This window comes from Penicillium alfredii (assembly GCF_028826965.1).
Source record: "Penicillium alfredii strain IBT 34128 chromosome Unknown utg000010l_segment0_segment0, whole genome shotgun sequence".
Taxonomy (NCBI): Eukaryota; Fungi; Ascomycota; class Eurotiomycetes; order Eurotiales; family Aspergillaceae; genus Penicillium; species Penicillium alfredii.
The window spans coordinates 1,463,127-1,476,885 of NW_026622707.1; the positions used below are offsets into that span (position 1 = coordinate 1,463,127).

Genomic DNA, 13,759 nt, shown 5'->3' on the forward strand with positions numbered 1-13,759 from the left:
TGGCTCTCTCTTTCTTCAATAATATTATTGTTTGCTTCTGAGCTTGGATCTAAATCTTGATGGAGTCGATTCGATTCAAGACCATGGAAAATTACGTTCTGCGCGTAATGCTTAAGAAAGCTGCACGTCAATCCAATTGCCAACGGGGCTACGCGCTGAACGGACATGCTTAGGCAGGTATTTTCTGCATCTCGGGCAGCCATGGTCACAGATCCCAACGGGGACGACCTACGTATACTATACTTTCACCTACAAACGGTCATAAGATTGTCCAAACTACATCAATCAAAAGAAATAAAAAATATATAAAAAAAAGTTTGGCGGTCATTAACTCCACGTGGTCCATGCCCTCACCCACATGGCATGGATGCTGCGATCGCATTCTGCAAAGCTATTTACCCTAAATCGGCCTCATGCTACAGAATATACCCGTAAATTATTAAGACTGGAAAAATCAAATAGATATATCCACAATGCTAAACTCCGTCTCTGAATTAAAAAAAAAAAATGCAGTCGCTTTTGTCTTTTCTTTTTCTCCTTCCAATTCTATTCTTGCACTCTTAACCCTAATCCCCGTGCTTGCGCTTGAACTTGAGGCCCTTGTTGTTCGGCTGGCTGCCATAGGTGCGGCGCCCTTGTTGCTCCTGCTTCTTGTCACGGCTGAGACTAGAGCCCAGCTGGATATCAATGCGTGGGGGAGCAGAAAATCCGAACCCCTTGGCAACCTTGACAAGGTCCAATTTTTGTACATCAAAGACAGACCGGAGGGAGTGCGAGGCATAGGCTTGGAGGTAGGCCCGGTAACCATCTTTTGCAGACTAAATAGACCAGACACGTTAGCATTGGGAGGACCATCGGATAATAGCAACCAGCCATAGGGAGATAACACACCTTGTTCAAGTAGTAGTTTTGTCCAATGAGCTTCTCCAGCTGCGACTGCACATTCACAATCTTCGATGCCGGGAATTCAAACTCAACCACAGGCACACGTGCCTCTTTCAGGTGCTTCAGGAATCCGACTTCGGAGGGCTGCAAGAACATCAGACTGCGACCCTTGCCATCGGCTCCACGCGCCGTACGGCCGACACGGTGGATATAGTCTCGGGGGTCATCCGGAGGGTCGAACTGGATGATCCAGTCCACGGCAGGAATCTGCAACAATCGTTAGAATGGATCAACAAGGACAATTATTGAAAAAGGACAAACATACATCCAAGCCTCGGGCGGCCACGTCAGTACAGATCAAGGTACCTTGCTGAGCGTTGCAGAACTCGAAGAACGTATTGGTCCGCTTCTGCTGTTTTTGCTTCCCGTGCAGCTCCAACACAGGAAGGTCGATGTAGTTCAAGAGCTCCGCATGGTACTTGACGCAGTTGCAGCTGGAGAAGAAGACAATGATCTTCTTTTTCAAGTTGCGCTTGAGGAACGAGAACAAAAGCAAGAAGCGCTTGTCGGCTTCACAGAGCACGTAGCCTTGCTCCAATCCTTCCACCGTGCTGTGCTCCTTTCGGTGGTCGACATTAACATACAGTGGGCCGGGCCGCAGGGATATCCGTGCCAAATCCTCGACCTTGGTAGTCTGGGTGGCGGAGAAAAGCATGGTCTGCCGCTCCTCGGAGGGCAGGATTTTGACGATCTGACGCATCTCGTCCTCGAATCCGACTTCGAGAATTCGGTCTGCCTCATCGATGACCAGTGTCTTCAAGTTCTTGAAAATGAACCCCGGGGTGTTCTGCAAATGATCCAGCAACCGCCCGGGTGTCGCGATCAGGAGGTTAACACCCTTGGCAAGTTTTTCCGCCTCGGCGCGGCGGTTGGCACCTCCAATAACGATTCCAAACGTCTGCGAATGATGCGCCATGAGCTCCCGGGCAACTCCAAAGATCTGCAGTGCCAATTCGCGGGTGGGGGAGACAACGAGGACACCAGTACCTGCGCAGAGAGGAAAGTTAATAGTTGTTCCTCTTCGTAAATAGCGGGCAGAAAACTCACCATTTCTCGGCTTGAACCGCAATGCGCTCAGCATTTCCACTGCGGGAATCAGGAACGACAAAGTTTTCCCAGAGCCGGTCTTTGCAGCACCCAGGACATCCCGACCCGCAAGCAGAGGAGGAATAGCGCGCTGCTGGATCTCAGTCATGGTCTTAAATCCCATGCCCTCAATTGCCTTCATGGTCTTGTCCGAGAGATTGAGCTGGGTGAATTTTTGCAGCTCGCCCTCCGTCTGCGGCAGGCGCACATCGTCCATGGTGGGAAGATCGGCGGCATTTTCCTTCTCTGTCTCCTCTGGCTCTTCAGATTCATTCTCGCTGTCGGCCTCTTCATCTTCCTTCTCCTCGGCGTCGTCGGCGCTTTCCTCGTCGGCACTAGGCGAATGGCTCACTTTGCGTTTCTTGGGGATTTTTTCAGTTGTATTCTTGGTAGTCGAGGAAGAATTCTTCTTCTTGGTGGTCACCGAGGGGCTTGATTTGGTTTCCACTGGCTTAGGAGCCTCCTCGTTCTCCGCAGATCGTGCGCCGTGCTTTCTCTTGCGCTTCTTCGAGATGGACTTTGCGGTGTCCACGGGGCCGGGCATCGTGGTGTTTGATGAAACTGTAAGGGGTTTCAACCTGAGTCACTGGATGAAGTGATTGCAACGAGGTTTATCGAGGTGTGTATCAACCGCGTGTTTTGTGATGCAACAATCCAATGATTATCTCTGCGGGAAAATCATTCTGGGACTTTTTTTCGGCGGTGAAAAAACCCGGCAAAACTCCACATCACGTGCTGATAGGCTGATATGTCTCTGCCCAACTATTAAGGCACTAAATTTTTGACAGCTGCAGAAATCAAGAAGAGGTGATGTATATTACTCTGTTTAGATTCTTCGAAGGTCCTTCCTTATTTTATTTTATTTTATTTTATTTTTCTTTTTTAGTGTATCTTGAAGCTCTAGTGAGTGCAATATTCTTACTGCTATCCCAGTAAGTGATATTTTGCGTCTTTTGAATCTATAATGGCACCTTGTCAGACTAATATAACAAAAAACATGACAAAAATGGTTTGAAAAATGTATTGAAAAGATATAGAAACTATAAATTAGAAACTGCCTAATTACTTAATGGCAAGAGAGAAATAGATAAGCCAAAGAAATTATTGATACCCATTCAATTCTATTAAGGATTCAAGTACAATAGTACAAGAGACGACTGAGCTTTTGATTATCTTAAGAAATATCAGCCAGTCTGCAAATCTTCTAGGCAGCATTCAAGATAATTCAGCCAGGTCCAAGCCAGTAGTCTTTATTGGAAAGATGCCACTGTACAGATAAACCAAGTAGAGCCTAATGTGGCAATGTCTTATGCTCAATTTAATCTGAGCTTAGACGAAAAGCTTTTCCCTGCCATTCCCAGAAAATAGTTGTATCAAGAAACTGCCTAAGAATGCTAGATTTGTATAAACTCAAGGCGTCAGGAGTTTGGGGAAACCCTTACTAGATTAGGTACAAGTTCGGGGGGTAAATCTTAATTCAAAGTGATCTATATACCCAAAATATCGCCAGCTATATCTACTGGGTAAAGATTTATTTTTTTCTGTAGGTGGTGAGAGGTCAAGTAAAGTCGAATCTTTGCCATCGCATCGATGTCATTAGAGTGCGAGTAGAAAATAAGAAACCCAAATACAAATTCAAATTACGGCTGGTTGTATACTCACCCCGGGTTATGGTATGTACTCCAAGTAATCTAATCGCCACTGAGATGGACAGAGGTTTCATCCATGGATGCAACTGGGTATACCTCACCTACATAGAGTATCGGTGGCGACCAGACAGAGCTAAAAATAGTACCGGGCCTCCCATGGCTACGTACGGTGACAGCCAGCGACCCTTGGTACTCGATGTATGCGAGGCAAATGCGGTCTTTCATCTTCCAGGGTGATATAGCACGCGGCACAGGGCCACCAGGTCGACGTCATGACACACGCTCAAGCGCTATGATCTGCACATTGATCAACACGGAGAATGACGATCAGGGGATGGTACAGGAACATCAAAAATTGACGACAGTAAGTATATATGCAAAAAAAAAAAAATCTTTTTTCAGAAAATTCAGAAAATTAGCCGCGAACAACAAAAGGTGAAAGTGCATGATCAAAGAACAACATCTTAGCATTCAAATAGCAACAAAGTCATGTCTGAGACATGGCTTGTGTAGCAGACACTTCGAGAGCACGGGCTCAAGCTAACGAGGCTGTGCAATTACGCCAGCGCTAAAGAATCTGATTCCTTTACTTTGATATCCCCTGTATACTACTAGATACCACTATTACTATATATACTTGGATATCTGCAGCCATTAATTAGTGGAAATAATTTGTCAATTTTAGATTGCCAAACACAAAATGATCTTCCCAGCCCGCGCGGGAGCCTAATTAAAATTCCACTCTGTGATCGAGGACTCGTGATGACCTCAGATCCATGCTTCGACAGGTAGATATCCATGGAGAATTCAAGTAAAAATGCTTCGTTCATCCCCCCTGGTAAATATGAAGGCCTGGAGTTTGATTAAATATCTGGGCGCCAATGACCCCCAACTCCTGGGCAGGTCTTGGATTAGTACTAGGCAGACAAGATACACGGTCGCGAGCAGAAAAATCAAGGCCCCGGGAGCGGTATGGCTGACGGGTCGGTGAAGATGGTCCACCGCAACAGACACCCAGTCAAAGACAATGCTCGAGTGGTATTCCCTCCACCTTTTCCACGGCTTATGGTTCACGAGCCAAGAGCAAATCTCCAGGACGCCAAAAGACCCGCCCGAACCCGCCACGATCCATCCACCGCTTCCGGGGCCCAGAACCACGGGGCCGCGTGTGCGACTCATTTTCAATTTTGGTCTTTGGAGGAACCTGTGTGTGGTGACTTCCAGATAATCAGAGCACATGGATATATCAATACTCCCCTCTTGTCTTGTAAGGTAAATATAGATCGTTCATCAAGGCGTTGGAGATGGGAAGTGTGGCCTCCCCTAAGGAGGTCTGCAAAAGGAACACCAGAAAACGAACTTAAACCCAAATACCATCCGCTGATTGGTTAAGAGCCAGCCGCCTGGATCCTCATACGGTCATTTACCGTAATTTACGACATACCACAGGGCCCCCATTCCCCTTGGCCCGCATTGTGTCCCTGAGACAAGAGGCAAAATCGCCAACCTCCCCTTCCCCCCCATCTCACCCTCGTTCTCTCGTTGTCCCTCTTTTCTTTATCTCTTCTGTCCCCGAGAGAGACAGAGAATCGCTTCCTGTGATCCCCCAGGAAGTGCCACCTCCTAGGTCTTGGATACTTCCTTTTCCTCGACCTCCACTTCCTCCCTTTCCGGCTATACTGGGTATCGCCGCTTCACTCGCTCGTCGACTCTGGCTTTGGTCCAGACAGTTTACTTCTTCGCCTTTCATTCGGATTTCGGTCCATCGACTTTCGTTCATCTTCCTTCCCGACCTCCCGATCCCCCTTCGTTCACACCCAGTCTCACCAGTTGATCCCGCACCGCGATTTCCCCATGTCGCTGTGAAAGCGCATCGATAATTATCAAATCTCGAATCTTTGCGACGTCAGAACATTTGTCGTGGCCGCTTTTGGGGCTGCTTGGAATCAATCTAGTTCCACATCATCACCTCGGCCGTCTGGAGATTTCCGCATCCGGCGGTGGGCAACGTGGTACTCTGAAGTATCGTGACACAACTACTATCCTTACTTTCTTCTTTCCCCTTGACCCCGACTTTTTTCGACATTCCCACACTTGATTAGAATTCATCATGAGGTTAATACCGCTTCTCGCCTGTCTCGTCGCCTTTCTGGCGCCGATGGTGTCTGCCGTCAAGCTCCTCGAGTCGAACGCGCTAAACGTCTGCATGCAAAGTAGCAACTTCACTGCGAAATACTTCAGCGTCAAATTTTACCCCGGCAACAGCTCTCTCGAAGTTGGGTTCAATGGCGTGTCATACATTAATGGCAAGGTCATCGCGGACGTCACCATCCTTGCGTATGGCAAGCAAGCGTACCAGCAGACGATCAACCCCTGCTTATACAAGGGCTGGGGAATGTGTCCGATGTCTCCGGGTCCGATGGATATTGGACCGGTTCCGCTCGACTTGGACAAGAACACCATTCAGTCGATTCCAGGTGAGTCGTGTGTGAAATGGGGAATCGCGAATGAAGAAATACTGACTTGGAAACAGGCATCGCCTACACAATCCCTGATCTCGACGCGAAAGTGAGAATTGTCATTACAAAGGCCGACACGAAGGAAAAGATTGCTTGTGTCGAAGCTCAGCTTTCCAATGGCAAAACAGTCTACCAGGTCGGGGTCGCGTGGGTCACTGCACTCATCTCTGGTCTAGGCCTAACCGCATCCGCAATTACCTCGGGGCTTGGCCATTCTAACACTGCGGCCCACGTTGCGGCGAACGCGCTCTCCCTGTTTGGATTCATGCAGTCCCAGGCTATGATCGGAATGACTTCGGTTCATATGCCTCCAATTGTTCAATCCTGGACGCAAAACTTCCAATGGAGTATGGGTATTATTCGTGTCGGCTTTCTCCAAACAATCGCCACCTGGTATCAGCGTGCGACGGGTGGAACTCCCTCGACGATGTTGTCTCAGCTCGATGACACCTCGGTAGAGGTTCTTAAGCGCAAGCGAGACCTGATTGCCCCCGCGGTCAACTTGATCAAAAGAGCCGCTGAGCCTCTCATGAAACGGCAAGACAACGATGGCAAGTCCAACCAAAAACTTTTCGTCGTTCGCGGTATCGAGCGTGTCGGATTCCGTGCGGCCATTGAGGAGACAAACATCTTTTTGACTGGCCTTATCTTCTTCCTCGTCTTTGTCTGCTTTGTGATCATGATCGTAGCCGCCTTCAAGGGTATCTGCGAATTGCTCGTTAAGCACGGCAAGATGAAGAGTGACAAGTTCCAAGACTTCCGCAACGGATGGAGGGTTGTCACTCGAGGAATTTTGTTCCGACTGACCCTGATCGGTTTCCCCCAAATGTGTGTCCTCTGTCTCTGGGAGCTCACTCAGCGTGATTCCCCTGCCGAGATCCTTTTGGCTATTGTCATGTTCCTCTCTCTGCTTCTCGCACTCGGCTGGGCGGCGCAAAAGGTGATCCGACTGGCCAAGCGTTCTGTCACCATGCACAAGAACCCGGCATATATTCTCTACTCCGATCCTTCGTGTCTGAACAAGTGGGGATTTCTCTATGTGCAATACCGGGCCACGGCATACTATTTCGTCGTTCCGGTCCTGGCCTATGTCCTCATCAAGGGCATGTTCATTGGTCTGGCCCAGCCCGCTCCGGTTGTTCAGACCGTGGCCTTGGTGATTCTTGATGCAGCCATGCTGGTTGCTGTATGTGTTCTCCGTCCGTGGATGGACAAGAAGACCAACATCTACAACATTTCCATCGCTGTGATCAACTTCATCAACACTATTTTCCTGCTGGTCTTCTCGGATGTTTTCAACCCACCCGGAATGATGGTCGCCATCATGGGTTTCTTGTTCTTTGTCTACAATGCCGCCTTTGCTCTTGTTCTTCTGATTCTCGTCTTGATCGCCTCCATCTATGCTGTCGTGTCGAAGAACCCGGACACCCGGTACCAGCCGATGCGAGACGACCGCGGCTCCTTCATCAAGTCGCAAACTCAGCTGACGACCGAGTTGGATGCTTTGGGTGCTACGGCGCGTGGTGATGACAAGGCTGGCGCAGGTCACTACAACAACAACAACCCGTTCGATGATGACTCTGCTTCTATCTCCAGTGGTAACGGCGCCACCGTCGGCCAACCGCACCATTTGGACACGGGCAATGCCAACAGCCATTCTGCCCGCAACCAGCCCCCGCCATCACCGGTTGACCCATCCGTGCCGCTGTTCCCCACTGGCGCCTCGGGTCACCGGGGTCCTCCGCCGGGTTACGACCACTTCGGTCGGTCTCCCTCGCCAGCGGCCCGAAGCTACGACAATGCTCCAGTGGGGCAATCCGCTTTGGCTACCAACTACCGCGCACAAAACAATGCCAGTCCATGGCAACGGGGAGCTGGTTATGACCACTGAAAAAGGGAAGAGAAAAAGAGGCCCTTGTGCCTTGTTTTGCCGTTTTATCTACTTCTATCCTGACATGAAGCTATGTGATTTTTTAGCGCGGGGTAGCGATGGTCTATGAATGTTTTCTCATCCACCATCCCCCCTGGTTCGGTCTATTTGTTTTCCTTCTTTTCTCTCCTGCCTCCCCAAGTCAACTGCTGTCGACTATTGCCGAGCCTACTTCTCTTCTGACTCCACTATAATGAGTGGACCCCTTTCAAGTTCCAATCTTATGCTCCTCCGTCCCATCTTTTTTTTCTTTTTGTTTTTCTCTCTTTTCTCTTTTCTTTCTCTATTCCTTTCTTCCCCTTCGTTCTGAAGCTACCTTTTTCGTGCTTCGACGTGTATTTTCTTTCTCTTGCTACCACGCGGCGTTCCTGATGCATTTGGGATAACGGGGAATTGGCCTGGGGTTTTTGTGGGCTCGCTGGGGCTCTTTGTGGTCCAGCGCAAATATACATTTCCATTTCTTCTGTTTTTGTTTTTCTTGCCTTGCCTTGCTCTCTTTGTGTCTTCTTTTGTTTCTTTTTGCGTTGCTCCTCGGGCGTTTGCGTTTCTATGTACGTGCATGTACTCTGGAACCTAGTCCTAGTGTCTAAACATGATGAATCTGTTTCATTTGGCTGTTGAAAGAGATAGATTATCTTGATATGCTCTACCGAGGTAAGCATGTAAGCATTTAGGGTATCAACCTTGGAATGTGTAGGCATATCTATCTACTTCAGGTACGGATGGAGCGCGAGGATTGTTTTTTTTTATCATTCCCATAAAAACCCACATTTATATGATCTGGTAGATACCCGGTGCGCCAGTTGATCCCAGCATAAGAAGCCAGGAAGCATTCTCGGAGACATGACATGAAAAAAGAAAGAAAGAAAACGCTATTATACAACAGACAAAGAACAAGTGATGATCTTGGCCCCCATGGTTTTAGTTGCGCAACTCCTCTCTGGACCCCCCTTCCGACAGAAATGATCAGGCGTGGCAAGATAGTACCGGCGGGGACTGTCTATGACCCTATCATGAGAAGATATGGGTGGATAGGCGAGGCGTTCACTGCAATCCGGTGTAAAAAGAGAGGATGAGAGGGGCTGTTCAAAGGAGAAGTGGGGGAGGGAGAGAGTTTGTGTGACGGAGAGAGAAGAGAAGGGGAGCAATGAAAATCACCACCGGTCTCCCCTCCCCGGCGGCGGGCCATACCCTTCGGACGCGCGCGGGCCCGTCGGGACAGGAGAGTTCGACGCGCCGGGCGGAGCACCGGGGCCGGGGCCGGGACTCGGGCTGATACCAGGCTGGCCGGGCATCGGCGGGGGAGGGAAGGCACCGGCGCCCGGCGGGGGCACGGGGAAGTTTGGCGGGAGGCCGCCAGGCGGAGGGGGAAGGCTGCGCCGCCTGGGGGCATGTTGGGGAGGGGCGGGGGGAAACCTCCCGTGGGCGGGGTTCCGGAGGCATTGGGGAAGGGCGGCATGAATGGGAGACCGCGGCCGCCTGGGGCTGTTGAAAAACAAGGTATCTATGTTAGCAGGCTGCTATATATTGGGAGAGAAGTGATGTGAAAAAGGCAGGGAGAGCGTACGAGGCGGCAGTCCTGGTGCGCCTGGAGCACCTGGCGGCGGAATTCCGAAGGGAGGAGGCGGCACTTGACCGGGTCGGCCTGCATGAGGTTAGTAGAAGACCAGTATGAATTTCTGTTATGGATCATACCGGGAAAGCCAAACGGCGGCGGAAACGCTCCTGGCGGCACCATAGCAGGATTGGGCAAAGGCTGGCCCTCCGCGGCGTAGGACGAGGTAATCGAATCAATGACCGACTGTGCCTTTTCCTGGCCGATTTCTGCACATGGGTTGGAAGGTTAGCCACGCCCGACACAACTCCTTTGTATCCACCCTTCTTTTCTCAGAGGGTTCCAAGTACATACGTTGATAATACTCCACAACGTTCCTCAAATGGTTCCGGCCAGCATTATGCGCCTTGCGCACGCTCATCGAGTCATGCGTAAGGTAGACATCGCAGTAGTCGCCTGCAAACCCAAAGAAAAGTCAGCGATCCAGCCACAGAAGAATGTTGTTCGTCATCGTCATCGAGGTATAGAGCTCAAAAGTGCCATATCAATCGTGTCGCACCGCGTTCGGAACGAGTTCGATCCCAACACTGCTTGATCGCTTGGTGGGGAGGCAGTCCACACCAGTCTGGGGTGTCAGTCTGGGGAGACCTACAAAAGAGTACATAGAAGGTCAGCCTGCAGATCAAGGGTATTATAGGACCAGGGGGAACTTATATTTCGGCATCTTGCTAGCTGCTTCAGCAAATACTTTTGCTGTCGCGCGAAAAAGGAAAATTCCGGTTCAGGAGACGAGTTGCTCAGAAGACGCTTTCTTGGGACTTTAGTTTCCGTGGATGATGTTATCTCGGCTAGGCACTCGGGGCAATGCGCTTGGTAGCCTGGCAGAGCATTGAATGGATACGCAGAGTCCGACTGGTCGCTGAGCTGCCATGGCGCAGGTTGGGGCGGTGTTGGGTGGCAGAATATGGCTACTGTGGACGACAAGAGCCACTCTCGACAACTTGGTGTCTGCTTGAAACTTGGATTGGCCAGCTTTTCACATTAAAGTAGTTAAATATGTTTATTGTGGGGAGGTAAGAAACTGAAGTACTCTCTTTTTCTATTTTCAATGGTAAGAATATCAGCGAAATGGAGAAATATAGACCCGAAATAAATTATTCAAGTATATCGGCAGACCGCTTCCCCATATCAGTGAATGGACATGCAATCGCCAATTCAACCACCAGAAAGTGGTCGATCTCTCGCTAACATCCCCTCTTCTTGATTACAAAATTCAAATTACCCGAAAGCTTGACCACACCCCTAGACCACCCTGTTTATACTCTTGCTTACTCTACTCCCTGACGGCCACTCGCACCTTCTTGCTTCCTTCGGCAGGAAAAGGCACGAGCAGGTCAATAACCGCATCCACATCGCGCTCTCGAGTAGTGTCATACAAAGCCAGCGTGGGGCCAATCTGTTTACCTGAGCCATCGTCAAGGTCATACTTGCGGAAGATTCCCGCCAGCACAATATACAGCTCCGCATAGGCAAGGTTAAACCTGTGTTGAATTGATCAGCTGGAGTGGTTTGAAAAGAAGGAGATTGCCGGGAACTCACCCCAAACACATCCGAGTTCCTCAAGAAGACGTCAACAGGCAACGGTCGATCCGAGGGGTCTCCAGAAAGCGCTCGAGTTCGAATTTGTACGGGTCAGGGAAAATGGCCGCATTCATATTCACTGGGAGCGCGGTCATCGTGGCGGGTGTGTTTGGAGGGATCACCCACTCCTTACCAGCAGCCTTGTCGTGGTACACCATGGTGTTGTCCGGAGCCACGCGGGTCATACAAGCCAGCCCCCGGGTGAACTTGAAGACATTCGGCGATGACCGCATTCAGAGAGGGGAGCTTCTCAATGGTCGCCAGTGAAGGCACGCTGTTCGGGTCAGGAAGTGCGGCGGCGAGCTCGGCTTTGAGTTTCTTGAGCTTGTCTGGGTTGGCTAGGAGCTCATAAGTGATAGCGCTGAGTGTACAAGCTGCAGCAATGGTTGATTTCTTATCATGGGTTTTTGCTGGGCTCCCCACACCCGAGCTTTATGCAGTCGGCGTAACGGAAGAGATTGAATGCCCAACTACAACTCACCTCTGCTGTCTTGTCCCGCGAGAATCCGCGAGAATTACCATTTGGGCTTCTTGTCGCAGCCGATACGTGGTCTTCTCTTCCGGCGGCAGATCACTGTTCAAGATCCCATGGAACATCATGGCATCGGCCCCGTCGGCGTTTTCTTTGCTCGCCCAAATTTCCTCGATCTGTTTTATTCATTGCTAAAACAAGACGAAATCAGCTAGGGGACAACAAGCAGAAGGCGAACTGCCACATCGCAGGAAACTCACCTGATGCATACTCCACAGGGACTTTAGACCAAGATTAGACCAGGATACAACAATCCCATAATCGACAGCGGCAGCATGTTCATCAGGGTCCACGCCAGACCGAACATGGCATCGACAGCCGCAAACCGGTCACCGTTGAAGTTTTCTCGGTGCACATAGGTCGTGCGGGACGGTTGCGGCGGTTGATTTCGGGACTGTTGTTTTTGGCTTTGTTTTTGTTGTTTTTTTTAAATCATTATCGTTTCATTGCGGTTCTTGAGATGCGGATGCGGCTTACGCAGAATTGATCGCTCCAGCCATTTGTACTTGTCTCGGCGCTGGGAGTTGCCGGTGAAAAGGACGTCGGCGAAGTCGGGGTCGTTGACATGAATCTCATGCGGGTTGATGCGGACAATTTGACCTGGGGGGAATCAGTTTCTGCTCGTTGGGGGTATTGAGAGAAGGGTAAACAAACCATATTCCTGGTGCAGCTTGTCCAGTTTTTTGAAGAACTGGCCTGTGTGATAAATATCGTAGTAGGCCTGATACAGGGTGGTTAGGGCTGGGGTTGTTAGCAGATGGATGCAAGTTTGCCCATGAGGAGAGGAGAATGTGAGTACCAGCTAGTTTAGGGCCAGAATATTTGGTCAATGGGCTCAAATAGACTATCTCAATAATTAGTTCAGCATTGAATGGAGGAGTTGTTGCATGCTCGCCTCGATAGACTCCCAATCCCATTAGGTAGACCAAGTAACCCAGGGCAAAGAGAGAAATCGGGCCCAGATTGAGCCACTGTAACATAGGAGTAAGCAAAAATAGCATGGTGATAGATATACTAAAGAAGAAATCCTGTTGTAGTTGGTAGTTACAGTCGTTTAGAACGCATCCTACAGTACATACTTGCGCTATCTTAAATTCTCTGGGCATTCTAAAAAGACTCCGCTCATATACAACAAAGCATGGGGATTGCAAGAACTGCTTCAAGCCTTGTGTTACTTTGTGCTACTCTGGAAGACCTTTGATAAGCCCTCGAGATTCTGATCTGCACTTGTTTGGTTCTCTTATACAGTAGTTCGTGTGTAGAAAGTAGAATCTCAAACTCAAAAGTGCATTGGTGTCGCTGGATTCGGGAGGCCCGAGTTACATGATTTCTTCCGACACTCCCAAGGTATGAATGAAGATATACCCAATGATGGAAATAAAGCGCGAGACCATCGGTAATATGTAATATCGCTGGCTAAAGGCGTGGCTAAAATTCAAATCCAATCTATGTATATTGATCACTAGAGCAAGATCAATTCCAAGAGATGGTGTCCCGACGATTTTCCACATGAGGGTCTGACAACCTCATGCACTCCATGGACTTTATATCCAGGGCCCTATTATGATAGGTGGGCTTGGCTGGAGTTACGGCACTTAGCATATCTTGACAGTATTAGTCCATGTGATTGGGCCAACATATTTATACCGCATCCCCATATCCACTATCTCTACTTTGAGAGGACGCAGAATCCAGTTCTTGTATCTCTAATTTTGCCATATGGGCAAAAGATTCCATGAAAATTATTGCACTAAGATGGGTGGGTAGCGATTTAGGTAGAAAAATTTTCTAAATTTCTCCATTGCGAAGGATGCGGTTCATATAACTCTATAGACCCTGTCAATTCTGCGTCTAGTTATAGTACACGCAAAAATAGCTCGCCATTATGTTATCCTTCACGAT

General features: G+C 49.4%; 3 protein-coding genes across 3 annotated transcripts; 1 reads left to right on the plus strand and 2 right to left on the minus strand.

The window, feature by feature from the left end:
• Positions 1–566: 566 nt before the first annotated feature.
• On the minus strand, positions 567–2,575 carry has1 (ATP-dependent RNA helicase HAS1; the record flags this gene model as incomplete). The annotated part of the gene is made up of 4 exons (XM_056658632.1): positions 567–818; positions 892–1,152; positions 1,211–1,932; positions 1,993–2,575. The coding sequence occupies 4 exons, from the start codon at positions 2,573–2,575 to the stop codon at positions 567–569; spliced, it is 1,818 nt and encodes a 605-aa protein (XP_056508925.1).
• Positions 2,576–5,790: 3,215 nt separating this feature from the next.
• NUU61_008108 (transient receptor potential ion channel family protein) lies at positions 5,791–8,090 on the plus strand (the record flags this gene model as incomplete). Its single annotated transcript, XM_056658633.1, has 2 exons — positions 5,791–6,157; positions 6,214–8,090. 2 exons carry the CDS (start codon positions 5,791–5,793, stop codon positions 8,088–8,090), a joined length of 2,244 nt encoding a protein of 747 aa, XP_056508926.1.
• A 1,193-nt stretch (positions 8,091–9,283) lies between these two features.
• NUU61_008109 (putative U1 snRNP complex component Yhc1) lies at positions 9,284–12,774 on the minus strand (the record flags this gene model as incomplete). The annotated part of the gene is made up of 13 exons (XM_056658634.1): positions 9,284–9,633; positions 9,697–9,774; positions 9,825–9,953; positions 10,039–10,140; positions 10,337–10,359; positions 10,433–10,716; positions 11,042–11,225; positions 11,459–11,755; positions 11,807–11,973; positions 12,087–12,202; positions 12,335–12,457; positions 12,512–12,598; positions 12,657–12,774. The coding sequence occupies 13 exons, from the start codon at positions 12,772–12,774 to the stop codon at positions 9,284–9,286; spliced, it is 2,058 nt and encodes a 685-aa protein (XP_056508927.1).
• Positions 12,775–13,759: the final 985 nt, after the last annotated feature.